The sequence below is a fragment of the Panicum hallii genome, chromosome 6, assembly GCF_002211085.1.
Source record: "Panicum hallii strain FIL2 chromosome 6, PHallii_v3.1, whole genome shotgun sequence".
Classification (NCBI taxonomy): Eukaryota; Viridiplantae; Streptophyta; class Magnoliopsida; order Poales; family Poaceae; genus Panicum; species Panicum hallii.
Window position 1 is genome coordinate 445909 of NC_038047.1, and position 14174 is coordinate 460082.

Here is a 14174-nt window from a genome sequence, read left to right on the forward strand (position 1 = left end):
TTAACTAGCTACCATATAGGCTGTTACACACTAGCTAAGCTTGTTAGGCAAAAATCTGTATACATCTAGACAGTAACTATCTCGACTGTTCCATAGAGGACTCTGCTGGCAATAGAAATAATGGTCAAATTAATGGAGTTTCTTGTAGTCAAAAGCTGATCCCATATATTTTGATTTTTATTTTGGTCAAGCAATCGAATTTTTGTGCACAGGCTCACCATCCTCCACCTATCCCGTACTCCCACACTGTGCCACACATCCTTAACATGTGTTTGGTTCGGTATGGGTTGGGTCCATCCATATTTTTGGGTTGAGTCCGACCCATCTAGTGTTTGGTTGAGAGGGTTGGGTCCAACCCAGTTTCTTATTTGGTGAGAGGATTATACATGAATGGGTTGGCTATCATTTTGACACCGTTTTAACAGTCATCTATGGAGCCCACACGTCACTCTCTTTATTTTTTCTTTCTCTCCCATCCTTTTCTTCCTCGTCAAACTTCACTGACCTCGGCGCTCGGCCCCACCCGACCAGCACCGGCCTCCTCCCCCCACCCATGCTGACGCTGCAAGTGCCAGCCTCCTCCACTCGCCTCGCATCGGCGCTGGCCTCCTCGCATCGGCGCTGGCCTCCTTCGCCCGCCTCGCACCGGCCTCGCCTGCCCCACGCCGCCTTGCGCCACCGCTGGCCTCACCCACCTGCCCTGCGCCACCGCTCGGCTCCGCTCGCCCCCACGCCGCCGACTTCCACGCCGGCCCCACGACCGAGCTAGGCGTGGCTCTGCTCTCGCTCCCACTGCCTCAGAGGACGGAGCCCCGACGGCCCAAATAGGTTAGACTCTTCTGCTCGATTTGGGCGGACAAGGTCAACCCGCATTGAGGGGAATATTTCCCTCAAGATGAACCCAACCCACCTCAATTCTAAACCAAACACCTCTGAAAATAGGTTGAATCCAACCCAGCCTACTTGGACCGTGAACTAAAAACACGCTTATAGAGTATAGACCAAGGTTCCAACGTAAACTTGGCTTTGACACGATGCTAGCAAGCAAAAACTGCTTGTGAAGGGCATGCTATATATAACTTTCACTAGGAGGAGCCAACAATGGGCCTTCTAGCATGAGAAGATATTGCATTGATCTATCGTAATACACTTGCCAAGTAAGTAATTGTAGCAATGTATTAAGTTTTAGATGATATATAGCACAAATTTGCTTGTAGATTGAAGCACGTACTAACAAAAGCCAAAAAGACTCCCTTCTGGGGGAAAAAAGCAAAATCAAGTTACTCTTTAAGACAAGTAGGAATCAGCCATTTGAACTTGACCGAACAAGAGCACACTTTCGTGTATGTTGCTAATAATTTCTTCTTTTTGTTAGTTTTTTTAAAAAGAAAATTGATTCCTGCATTTTCTCCAAAGAAAACAAATACTCAATTTTCTACCACACCTTCTTTTTCTTCTGTATCTTTCGGCCTGGTGTCGGCATTACTAAATCAAGTTTGTTCCATGATCGTGATATGTTGAATCTAGACATGAGTGATCAACTATATATTTTAATTTTAAAGATGATCGATTTGACTTTTCCGTGAAGAGTGATATACAACTGTTTTAATTAACTTAAAAGATGGTTTGACTTTTTTCATGAAGAGTAATATAGATTAATGTGACACGGAACAAAGAGTGCTGGCAGCGGATAATAAATATTATCAAGTACTAAGTGATAGTAGCTAGCTAGGTAAAATCCACCGTACATACCACATGCATGTTCTCGCTTGCATATCGCGATGCGCACGAGTAACAAAAAAGAAAAATCAAAGTTCCAACCTTTTGCGAACAAAGTCAGGTTTCTGTCGACAAGTTGCTCGGCATCCACTTTTACTCGACAGTGCAAGGGCACTAGACTTCTTTGTTTTTTCAAATAGTAGTCTCATCTCATCTCCCCAATATCTTGGTTCTTGTGTGTGAGTAGTACTGCTGAGTATCGGCCGTGTCTGTCGTGTGAATGCCTCCTAGGTTGGTAGCACGTTCAATTTGCACCACTAATCTAAAGGGTCATCTTGGTGCTTAGTCCATGATAGGCTACATTTTGGACCTGCCCTTGTGTACTGATGCACCTGTAGTGCTGAACTGAAGATGCTGCTGCAGCAGCTGCTGTTTTCGTCTGCCTGTTCAAATTTTTTTTTCTTGACAGGATGACGAGCTGACGGCTGAAGATTACTCCCGAGCGGTCGTCCCAGCTGCAGGCTACTGGTTTCCTACCTGCTTCACTCCACTCACTCACAAATCTCAAGTGTTTGACTATTGCAGAGCAGAGGCATGCTCCGCTTACGTTGCTTTCCAGCTGCGGCAGTGCAGTGGTGGTGGCAATCCAGCGGACAAAACGTATGGTGTGCGAACGGCTATGTAGGGGCGACGACGACGAGGAGGAGACAGTCGATAGATCATACAACCAACGAACCTCCCGGCTGTTTGGTTCCAGCGCTAAACTTTAGTGCCTATTACATCGAATATTTGGTTACTAATTAAAAGTAATAAATATAGACTAATTATAAAACTAATTGCACAGATGGAGGAGGCTAATTTATGAGATGAATCTTTTAAATCTAATTAGGCCATGATTTAACAACGTGTGCTACAGTAATCATATGCTAATGATGGATTAGTTAGGTTTAATAGGTTCGTCTCGCGAATTAGCCTCCTCCTGTGCAGTTAGTTCTATAATTAGTTTATATTTAATACTTCTAATTAGTAATTAAATATTCGATGTGACAAGAACCGGAGGTTTAGTCCCCCAAAGTCGGGCAAAGTCCGGTAGGGTTCCTTTCTCAAGTCTGAAATCTGTCCGACAACACGAGACTTATTACATGGGTGTCAACCATGTCTGCTGCTGCTGGGATTCATGTCTCTAGGAAATCTCTGATCGGACTTCCATGGCTGGGCCTACCTAGTTGCTTAATTAGCCAGCAAGGTCAGCTACACCCTAACAACAACTGCACTAATTTGAATCTAACCAATTTGACCAGCTTTTTAATCACATACATAGGTAGTGCAGATTACATATATATTACTAGTAGCTGTAGCTGTGCGCTTTAGTGGTTCGATCAATGGATAAAGATCCTTGATTTATTTGCATCCATATCGTGGAGATCACATGCAGAGCAAACAGGAAATGATGATGAATTGCATCCCAAACAACTGTATGCTGCTCATGCTTGCTCAAATAATTAGGGGGGAAATATTGGTCAAGCACCTTTTTAATTAACTGCTGCATGTGCCTGCTAGATCAAAAGCTGCTAACTTATACTACTACTGAACACCACTTGGCTAGCTGTGTCTGAAATGTGGAAGAACAATACTATTGTGTGCATTGTATCTCAATTAGGTGGTGTGTTTTTTTGTTTTGGAAAAATACTGATCTTGGCCAGTGGTCAGCAACCTAGCACAAAGGTAACGTAAGAGCGATCATTTCTGCTTTTGTTTTTTTCCCCCTTTTCTGCTTTTTAGTTTCATTTCGTAGCGTTCTCTTTTACAGAGATGTGAGTGAGGGCATAATTTTAGGAGTGTCCACCACTTACATATTTTACTCTCATCAGTAGCTCTTTTTACTGTCCTTTTGCTCTTCATAGGGCTCAAGTAAATTTTGTGCGGACCAAATCGGTGTTGGTCACAAAGACGTTTTTTATGATTAACAAAATTCAACGTGGCATCAAGTATTGATTGATCAACTCAACACTGGAGTATGTAGGCAGGTACGTGTACATACAGTTAACAAGTGAAGTAGACTCGTGTCATTACACGTATGTAGACTCACTAGTAGACTACTGGAGTACGTACTCATCACGCTAGAGCTAGCTGCTGCCTTCGCGTATGGTCGTCGGCGTGAAGATCTTTATCACTTGCAAGATGGATGGATCAAGGTCGCATGGAGATCGGTCGAGACCAGCTAGCTGATGCTGTTGGAGAGGAGGGCGATGATGTCGTTCGCGACGGAGCAGAGCTGCCTGAGCGCCTCCTCCCTGGCCACCAGCTCCGCCGGGTACTGCCCGGGCCTCTGCCGCCGGAACAGCGCCTTGCACACCTGCGGGTACTCGGCGGCGGCGCTCACGTGCACGTTCGCGAAGTCGTAGTCCTGCGCCGCGATGGACTCCCTGGCGGCGCTCAGCGCGTCGCGGGCCTGGCCGTACTTGGCGGCGCAGGTCCGGAGCAGCGCCTGCACGGTGGCGTCGGCGGTGGCCGGGGCCGCCTGCGCGTTCGACGCCGCGGCGGTGCCGTTGGCGAGCGCCGCGGCCGTGGCGGCGCCACCGGAGGCGTTGATGGCGGCGGCCGAGACGGCGATGGAGGAGAGGCCGCGCACGTCGGCCGTGGCGCTGGACGGGTCGGCGCCCAGCGCGGACACGCACAGGTCGTAGTAGGTCGTGGAGTTGCAGGTGGAGCGCACCAGCGTGGCGGCGGTGGGTGACGCGGCGGGGGCGGGCGACGCCGGTGTAGGAGACGACGGAGGCGACGAGTGCTTGGGGCCGTGGCCGGCGTGGCCGTGGTGCGCGGACGGGCCGGAGCGGGAGCCGAGGGTGCCGAGAGGGAGGAGGGCCAGCAGGAGGAGCACCAGGGCCTTGTTGGTCATGGTTGACATAGGCGCCATTGCTAGCTAGCGAGATGTGGTTGGGTTGTCTGAATTGGGAAGAGTGATGAGCTTGTGTGATGAATGCTCTTGGCTTGGGTTGGCTGGTGCAGTGAGGATGAGATGAGAATGAGATGGGGTTTTATAGGCTGAAAAGATTGTTGGCTGTCAATGTTGACTCCAACAATGCGAGTGGAGTGGAGGAGTCCACCATGACCACCATGCCGTCTTCATCTAATCTCTTAGTGCCTAACTGGCTACCGTAGGCACTTTCCTATACTAGCTTTTTAGGCAAAATCTTGTTAAATGGGTTCTGGGACTCTGCCAATGGAAAATGGAAATTTCTTGCAGTCAAGGTGATTCTCACGATCTGTATTATTTTGGAGCGATATTATTATTATTAGACCGGTTTTCTTACATGGACCGATGTAGTCAACTATATCCTTAGAATATGACTATTTGATAAATAATCGATGCCTCCACTACAAGATCTCTCATACACTCGGAATGTTTTTCTTTTTTTTTCAAATGTTTGGTAGTTATTATTTATGTTCATGATGTTTTCTCAAATAAGTAATGAATTTCGTGTGCTAGTCTAGTTTAGGCATTTTTTAAAAGTAAAAGACAAATTCCAACCAACGATAGTTCGTCAATAACTTTTAAAAAATGTCCAGGTATATAAATAAATACCATTTGAGTGTCTATTTGAAGAATTTATAAAGAGGAAATAAATGTTGGATCCTTGAAAAAAATCACCTGGCAATTATTAGATGTTTTGCAGTTTACATATATATATATATATATATATATATATTGCCCCTATATTTAACAAGATGAGCAACAAATCAATATCAACACTGGAAGATCTGTTGTATTTCTTGAGTTTTTTTTCCTGCAAATGTTGGATGGTCATCTTCATAATTTTTCCCAAGTGTTAGAGGGTTCTGTAGTATAGTTATTTAGACATTTTCCATGGTTGAAACAACTTAGTAAAAATGAAATCACCGATCAATAATTCCCAACAAAAACATAGTTAGGCACTTTTAAATAACCCTCAGCACCCCTTTGGTATTCCATAAAAATCAAAAGAAGGAAAATAATTGCCTGCCACTTGAAAAACAAACACATGGAAATTCTTGAGGATCTTGTAGTGTGCATATACATAGATAACCCCCTTAGTTACCTAGACAAGCAACGAATGAAAGGTGCAGAGGCTAATATATTAATTAACAACACATGGAGAAAGCCATGTCTTTGTTGCTTGTGGATTGCAATTATATATACGATGCACACACACCGATGAGAAATGGAAAAGGAAACTTTTGGGTGTGCACAACACGTAGGCCCCGTTTAGATCGCAAATCTTTATAACTTTTGGAATTTTTTGCTACTGTAGCATTTTCGTTTGTATTTGACAAATTTTATCTAATCATGGACTAACTAGGCTTAAAAGATTCGTCTCGTGATGTACAATTAAACTGTGCAATTAATTATTTTTTTTACATACATTTACTGCTCCATGCATGTATCCCAAATTGATGTGATGGAGAGAAAGTGTAAAAAGTTGGAAGTTGGAAGGGATCTAAACAAGACCGTAGTGATGTTGCTCTCTCTCCTCTACAAGTAGTTGCATTGGCATCATCCTCATCCATGGATCAATAGTTTCTGCTTCCTACTCGTCAATGCATGCACTACTTTTCATATAAGAAAATACATTTTTCCTTCTCGTGTTGTGAGAATTTAATCTGAGGGCGCGGCGTACGTGTTTCTCGTGTGGATGGGAGACTTATACATCATGATCAGTAGATTCTAATTAATTAAGCAACTATATATAGACTGCTAGCACGTTAAGCAAGTACTATATATAATTAACATACCTCCACTGAAGACATACTACTAGTGCATAGTCCACGATAGATAGGCCATATATTTCAGCGTACCGCGTGTCCATCGACCCTCTAATTAATTAATGGCTGCGAAAGGAATCATAGCTCGTAGCCTAAGAGGAGGAGGAGATGAATTAAGCAATTCTAAAATCTTAACTGTACCTCAAACTAGTTAGCACAAAATATAAGCTAAAATATATTATCTAGATGTACAACTTAGGGTTCAACTAGTGTGAGAACCTTATTCTAAAGATACTGCATTTTTAGCATATAAGACTGCAATAAGAAATACGGAAGCTCGAAGGAAGGGGACGAGGGGAAGCAAACTCTCGACACGAAGATTTATCCCGTGGTATCGGTAGACACAAACCACCCCTAGTCCATGGTGTTGAAGCACTCACTAAGAGTATTGCTTCCCGATCACTAAGTTTTTTCCGGGACTCTTCTTGACTCGCCACCAAGCCTCTCGCCAAGTCCCTGATCACCTCGACGTTGTCTCCACTAAGCAGCTTCTCCATGAAGGAAGGGGGTCTCCACGTCCCCCGCACAAAGCTGTCATCGCCGCTCCACACCAAATCAGAGGGTCGATGACTTGCCGGCGAGCCACCAAGACTCCAAGGAACCGGCACACCAAGATACCACTTGTAGTTCACTCAAAAACCAGCACATAAGGCAGCAACTCCGTGCTCTCTCGCTCTCTCTAAAGCTAATCCTACCACTAACAGACTCAAAGCTTGTGCTAAATCTAAGCATGTGATCAATGAGCTCTTGGATGGCTTGGAGAACTTCTTCAGAGTGTGGGTAGCTTCTCACGAACTACAGCAGTCTCAAATGACTCGGGGTAAGGCCTTATATAGCCTAAAGATCCACTCCTAACCGTTACATGCTTTTTCCCTAAAAAGCATAAAGCGTTGGTTAAACCGGTTGCCACCATCGGTTTAACCGGTCACCCACAGCCTATCCACTAGCCGTTGAACTCCAACTGCTATCCTCTGCTGACGTCATTGTACCGACACAATGCACTGACGACCGCCGGTTTAACCGGTGCTGAAGACTTTGCTTGGAAACCTTTCTAGAATCAAAACATGCTTACTGAGTAACCACAGCACGCTTGCACCGACGCCTTCTATTGCACCGTCGGTTTAACCGGTGCCTCTGTCATTTCTTCACTTAATTGCCATGTCATCTCCCTATTGCACCGACATCTCCATTCTTATAGCGTCGGTTCAACTGGTGCAACTGGGTTCTTCTGTACTCGATCGTTGTTTCAACTACCAATGCACCGATTCATAATATTCATGCACCATCGGTTCAACCGGTCAACTGATTTCGGCTAGTACTTGTCCAATTCGTTGCTACCATCATTTGGACACCTCAAATATATTGTCTCTGCATTTCACTACAGTTTGGACATCTTGATAACGATTTGGACCATCTAGTATATGGATTGGACTCCATCCATAGAGCCTAGAAGTCCTACAGAACTTGAATTTCCCTATTGACTATGTTGTCTAATGGGGTCATATTACTTAGCAGACTGGTCGGCCTGCCTGACGATGAACTGACCTGCTGGCTGACTGAAGATGCTGCATGCATGCATGCCGCCGGATGATATGATATGATATGATATGATGGTCTTGTAATTCCTACATGTAGCATTATTTTGGGGTGATAGACCACGGGATCAAACAGAGATATTTCGGCGTACGCGCTGCTAGCTGACTTCCAACGGCGGCAATGTGGTGGCACTCGAGCGGACAAAAAATAAAGAAGTATATGTCTCCGCACTAGTATGCGGCCGGGGTGCAAATGCTGAAACGCGTATGACGACGACGGGACATAGGGATCCTCCTCGATCGATACCCAGCCAGAATTTCTGCTCATCATCAGCCGGTGTGAAGGAAGGAAGTCGGGCAGAATCAGGTAGGATTCCTCCATCCATCCCAACGCGGAGAAGAGAATCGAAGGATATATATATGTGGACCAAACCAAACCATGTCGATCTTCCGCCGCTCCTGAGATGGAACTTTACGACGAAAGAAATCTCTGGAACTCTCGCATGTCTGGCTCTGCTACTTGATTAGAGCTACCAGCTAGGTTAGCTACGTCGTCACAAGACAACTAACCATGCTCACAGCTTTAATCCATCTGCAGAAAACACTACTAACGCAAGCTGTACGTACGTGTTTGATTAGTCACATGTACAAGCAGATCATCATGAAGAAGAATATTCTTGCTTTAGTGGTTCGATCAATTGGTGGTTCCGTTCACTGGATCGGATCACATATAATGCAGCGCGACACAAGATGGATTTGCATCATTGCAACCAGCTGCAGCCGTGCCCTCGGTTTGCAGTTAAATCAATAGTAATATGTCCTATGCAGTACATCTATCACTGATGAGTAACTACTACTCAACCCCGCGTCGCCCTTGGGCAACTCGGGCGGCGCCCTCACCTCGCATTCCCTGCTTCCACCTTCCCTTCCCTTCCCATCCGACCAGCCGCCGTCAGAGCTCGCCGGCGGAAGTCCGTCCAGTCACGATGAGAGCAGCTGCGAGCACAGCAACTCTCCCACAAAAGAACTTTCTCCCTCCACAACCTCCCCCACCCCTCTTCTCTCTTGCTGCTGCGCTGGTTGCTGCCGGCGGGCTGGTGGTGCCCTGTTCCGGCGCCGACTGCCCTGATTCGGCGCTGCCCAGTGAAACGAACCGGATTCCCGAATCGAGAAATCCGACTCCCTGTATCATCGTGATAGTCTCTGGATCTCACATACAGAACTCATTTCAGGCATAATATCACAGTCATACTCATTATAAGGTCAAACACGGATTTAATTATTACATAAATCCAAAAGATCTGTAGTACGGAATTTATTACAAGCCTCTCGGCTAGATCGAACAAGCAGAAGGCGCAAAATGGTAGCTAGGTCTTCGGCCGTTCATCATCTTCGGGATCCTCCTCCACAAGCGACTTGAGCGTAGCTCGGGCCTCAGTCATACCATCCGTCGTCGTTGGGGTCGAACTCCGGATCGGATCCTGCATCGTACCAGGCTATCCCCAAGAAATGGGATAGGTTCACGTCACCATCTGTATGCAAGCTTTATCGTGGTCTATACTACGGATATAACAGAGTTCAAGAGGTAAAGCTGGGGTTCCCCTATGCATGCAATATATATATATATATATATATATATATATATATATATATATATATATAAGAATACACATCTCCTTTCATTCCCGACTCGGGCCCTTCCGGCATCCCGGACTCCCGGTCACACACACCTTCCAAAATCACCAAGCCGATGCGAGAACTCCCTCTCCTCGCATCTCAACTGCCCTAGGCAGGAAGTTATTCTAGAGGGAGGTAGAAATCATGAGTAACACTAACTAATAAGAGCAACAGAGGTGTAGGGATGTCTATAACCGAGGACGCGGCTATACGTATAGTTTTCACCCTGCAGGGGTTGTACATCTGGACCCACTCGAATCGACACTAGCCGGAGATCAGCCGACTAGTATGCGAAACACCGGTCTACTGAAACGGAATTAGGAGCCACGGCACCATCCGGCTTTCCCGGGTCTTGGGCGCATCCTCCCACGGGAGGTCGCCCCGGGACTGTGAAGCCTCCCATGCGTCTCGGGGAACGTGAGGTCAGCACCTCCTTCCCCTGCACCGATACTCGATCCTCCTACCAGCTTGGCACCGCGCTTGCTAACCCCGGACCGGGCCCACCCTCATAATGGGTAAGTGGTGTGCACGCTTAACAGATTCCCACAAATCATGGTTACACTCACCCGGTCCTTAACTGCTGAAGCGGGCATCTTCGTCAAAAGCGTATCCACCACGGTGGTCCACAACTGCACCCTTAACGGGTGCCTCAAACTCCTCAAACACGTAACCAAAGCTGTACCCGCCACAGGTACTCCGTAGGGTGTGCCAAGATACACACCCCAAGCCCTCGATCCACGATTGAGTTAGTTTGCCCACTCCCGGCTAAACCCTAATCACCAACTCCTGAAGGGAACCACTTCACACACGCCAAGACTATCCACCCATATCCCACACATACACATTCAAGGATTTACAAGGCATTTCATATAGTAAACGAATAAGATAGGTTGGCAAGGAGTAAGGTACATAAAAGGGCCATGCAGGTTCATCTCAATATAAATACACACTTATAGCGTTAGCATATCTACAAGCAAATGCCTAATAGGAATTCAATTCATAGATGGGCGTGAACCTGGCGTCTCTTCAAAGTCCTCCTGGGCCTCCGGGTAGTCCTGGTCGTCGGTCAACTCCTCGCGGTCGGGTCCTATTTGTAAATACGAGTAAGAGTAGGGACCAAAGTGCAAATATGCACAAAAACGCTACAAATAAGATCCAAATCACCACAATGCCTACTCTAACAGGTGGTTCATGATTTTAGAAGAATTATGAAACTGGTTTCATAATTTTCGGAGATCCGGTTGATTTATTATGAATTTTCTAAGGAAAAACCTATTTCTGAAATTAATAAAAAAAATTCGGAAAAGAAATCATTAAACAGAGACACGTGGCAGCACCAGGGCGTGCCACGTGGCATGCTGACGTCAGCATGACGTCATCAGGGGGTCCGGGTATGCTGACGTCAGCATTGGGCCCTGCTGACGTCAGCGTTGACCGGTCAACATTGACCAGTCAACGGTCAACGGTCAAGGTGGGTCCATGGTCAACGGGCCCCACTGGTCAGCCTCGCCCTGAGGCTGACAGGTGGGCCCCTCGGGTCAGGTCTGGAATAGGAAAAAGAAAAAGGTCCCTGTTTGGTTCTGGGCTGAAAGTGGTGATGGGACGGCCCGTTCGGCCCAACAGGCTCGGCTCAGCTCGCGGATCGGCTTGGTCTGCGGCTCGGCAGGCTGGCTCGGGCAGGTGGGTTGGCTGGCTCGTCTTGGCCTCGATGCTCCTTGGGCCGCAGTGGGCTGGCGGCCCTCTCTTCCTTCTTCTCCTCTGGCTGGGCTGCCTCTTCGCCTTCTCCTCCTCGCGGCCTGGCGGCTTCTGGTCTTCTCCTTCGCTGACAGGGCGGTCCCATGTGGCGGCCTCGGCGGGATCTGGTGTGGCGAGGTTCGGATCCGGTGCGGCAGACGAGTGCGCGTGTGTGCGTGTGGGCGACGTGAGCGCGTGCGGGGGTGAATGCCCGGAGAGTGTTCGGGGAAAGGCCTCAACGGCTTGGCCGCGACACGAACGCGACTTCGCGGCCACGTCGCGAGGTTGACGCGCACAGCAAGGCCGTGGTGAGGCTGGGCGCGGTCGGGTCTCGCGGCATGGGTGCGCACGCACGCGCACGGGGCCTGGCGTCCCAGGGCCGCGGCGTGGGCGTGCCGTGCGCGGGGCACCGGCATACCGGGCCCGCGGCACGACGCGTCGGCGGAGCGGCGACGGCGGCTGCGGGGATGACGGCGGCGCGACGGGTCCCTGCACGAAAAGACGGCACGGCGGCCGAAGGGAAATGGGGCTCCTATGGCAGGCTACGGAAGGCTCCTCGGCATCGCCGGCAGCAGGGAAAAGGGAAAGGGATGGCGGCGGCGGCGCGGCTCACCGGCGAGGCTGGAGCAGAGGGCGCTCCGGGCAGCGGAGAGGCGAGGCCGGCGGGTCGGGGCCGTGCAGGGTGCGCGGCTGCGTCGGTGTCGTCGTACGGGCGCAGGCGCGGTGATGCTCTGGGTGGCGTCGGTGTCCTCCTCCTTGAGCTCTTCTCCTCCTCCTCCTCTCTCGGGTGCGGCGACGGCGGAAGGGAAACAGGGGCGCGGGTGGCTAGGGTTTCGGGCGGCGGCAGTGGGGGTTCTTATACACGGCGCCGGGGTTCGAGTGCGGCTGCGGCCGAGGCTTTTTGGCGTCCACGCCGGGACACGTGGCGGCATCGCGGTGCGGAGGGAGCGCGGCTAGGGCTAGGGTTCGCGGCGCAGGCGGTTGCGCTGCGCTGTCGCGGAGCGGAGACAGGCGGGCGCGGCTTGCAGGTGACGCGAGGGAGCGGGGCTGCGGCGGGGAAGGAAAAGAGGAAAAGAGAGGCGGGCGGTTGGAGCTTCTGTCGCGGAGTGGGGCGACGCGGCGGAGGCGAGCGGGAGCCGGGGTCGCGGGCGGTCGGGAGGAAGGGGAAAGCTGACGGGTGGGACCCTCCCGTCAGCTGCCCCGGGCGGATGGGAAGGGAAGGGGCGCGAGAGTTCGGGAAGCTGGGTTGGGCCGATGGTGTTGGGCCGGCTCGCGTGCGGGAAAAAGAAAGGGAAAAAGGGGAGAAGGAAAGAGTTGGGCTGCGCACGAGTTGGGCCGGGCTCTGGCTATTGGACCGAGGGGGTCAGGAAGTTAAGGCTTGGGTTTGAATTTGACTAGCCCTTTTCAAACTCAAACCCCACACAATGGAATCAAACAAATTCGAAAATCCAAATCAAATAAAATACATCAACCCCTCCAACCCAAGATCATACACAAAAGTTTTTGAAATTCGCGATTTTTTTTAAAATAAACCTTCTAGGGGTTAACATGGAATGTTACACCCAGGCCATTCTGGTCCTCCCCAGTGGATCCATGGGGGCGCTCGCTGGGCCAGGAGGTGGGTGGCAGCCTGCGGCACCGTCCCTGGCCTCGGATCTAAGCATCCCCAGCCCAGGGGACCCGTCCTCGATGCTCGAGGCCGCCACCGAGCGTCACCGGTCCGCCTCCTCCTCGATCTGCGCCGCCGGGCTTTGGAGGTCCGATCTCCTTCCTTTGCTGATGGTGTCGGACGTCGTCCACCGGGGTGGCTCGGCCCAGTTGCCAGCGGGCCACTACGTACGGCTGACGTGGCGAGTCGTGCGGATCCCACTTCCTACAGGAGGCGGGCCTCGGGATGCGCTTGTCGTCAATCAGCCCCGGTCGGCGGAGTTGGGGGCCAGCAGATCTGCATGGTGTTGTATTCATGGCGGCACCGAATGGGGAGAAGAAGTTGCCGGCGAAAGTTGGTCTTGGTTCTTGAACCTGGGCAAGGACGACGTCCGCGGATGGCATTTTCCTTCGTGAAGGCATTGTCAAAGCAACTTCTGCACCACCTCTCTTGGGGTTCCTGAGTGAAAACCTAATCCAACCAGCTGGATGAGCAACGGGGATGACTCGATGTCACATCCTTGTTGGAGGCGTTGCTCTAGGATCCAGGCTTTCATGGTTGGCCATGGTAGAGGTGCCCCTATGTCCTGTGCAAGCATTGGCAGAGTAGCAAGGCGTTGGCAGAGTAGCAAGGCGTTACCATAATCTGGTAGGATGATTCTAGCCTCAAGAGTTTCTAAGTAAACGAGTGATGCGAGGAGTTGTTGTTGTGCATAGATGAAGCAAGGTAGCAAGGTTGAAAGCAAGGATACAGAAGAATCTTGAAGCTTAATCAGCGTCATCTTGGAAGGTTTTGCAAGGATGAAACGTGGACGAAGAGAATGATTGAAGCTTAGTTTTCTTGATTTCTTTCTTTATTTTAGAGTTTTCTTTCTTATAATTTTAGATCCTCATTTGAGGTTAAGAGTCTAAGAACTCTTGTAACAATTGGTTGTAGACATTCACTTGTGAATGTTCAAGGCCGGAAGTTTTCTTTATCTAAAAAAACTACTACTGCTGATCAATAAGTGAAGATTAACATATATACTAGTATGTAGCATCTGTCACCTGCTGCTTCCT

At 49.3% G+C, this 14174-nt stretch overlaps 1 protein-coding gene across 1 annotated transcript; it reads right to left on the reverse strand.

Moving 5' to 3' along the window:
- Positions 1-3657: 3657 nt before the first annotated feature.
- On the reverse strand, positions 3658-4715 carry LOC112897378 (pectinesterase inhibitor 28-like). Its single transcript, XM_025965664.1, has one exon. The coding sequence runs from the start codon at positions 4634-4636 to the stop codon at positions 3941-3943; it is 696 nt and encodes a 231-aa protein (XP_025821449.1). The 5' UTR covers positions 4637-4715; the 3' UTR covers positions 3658-3940.
- Between the last annotated feature and the right edge of the window lie 9459 nt (positions 4716-14174).

Bases quoted from the DNA above. Each gene is read 5' to 3' on its own strand.
- LOC112897378 (XM_025965664.1), bottom strand. From the start codon at position 4,636: ATGGCGCCTATGTCAACCATGACCAACAAGGCCCTGGTGCTCCTCCTG.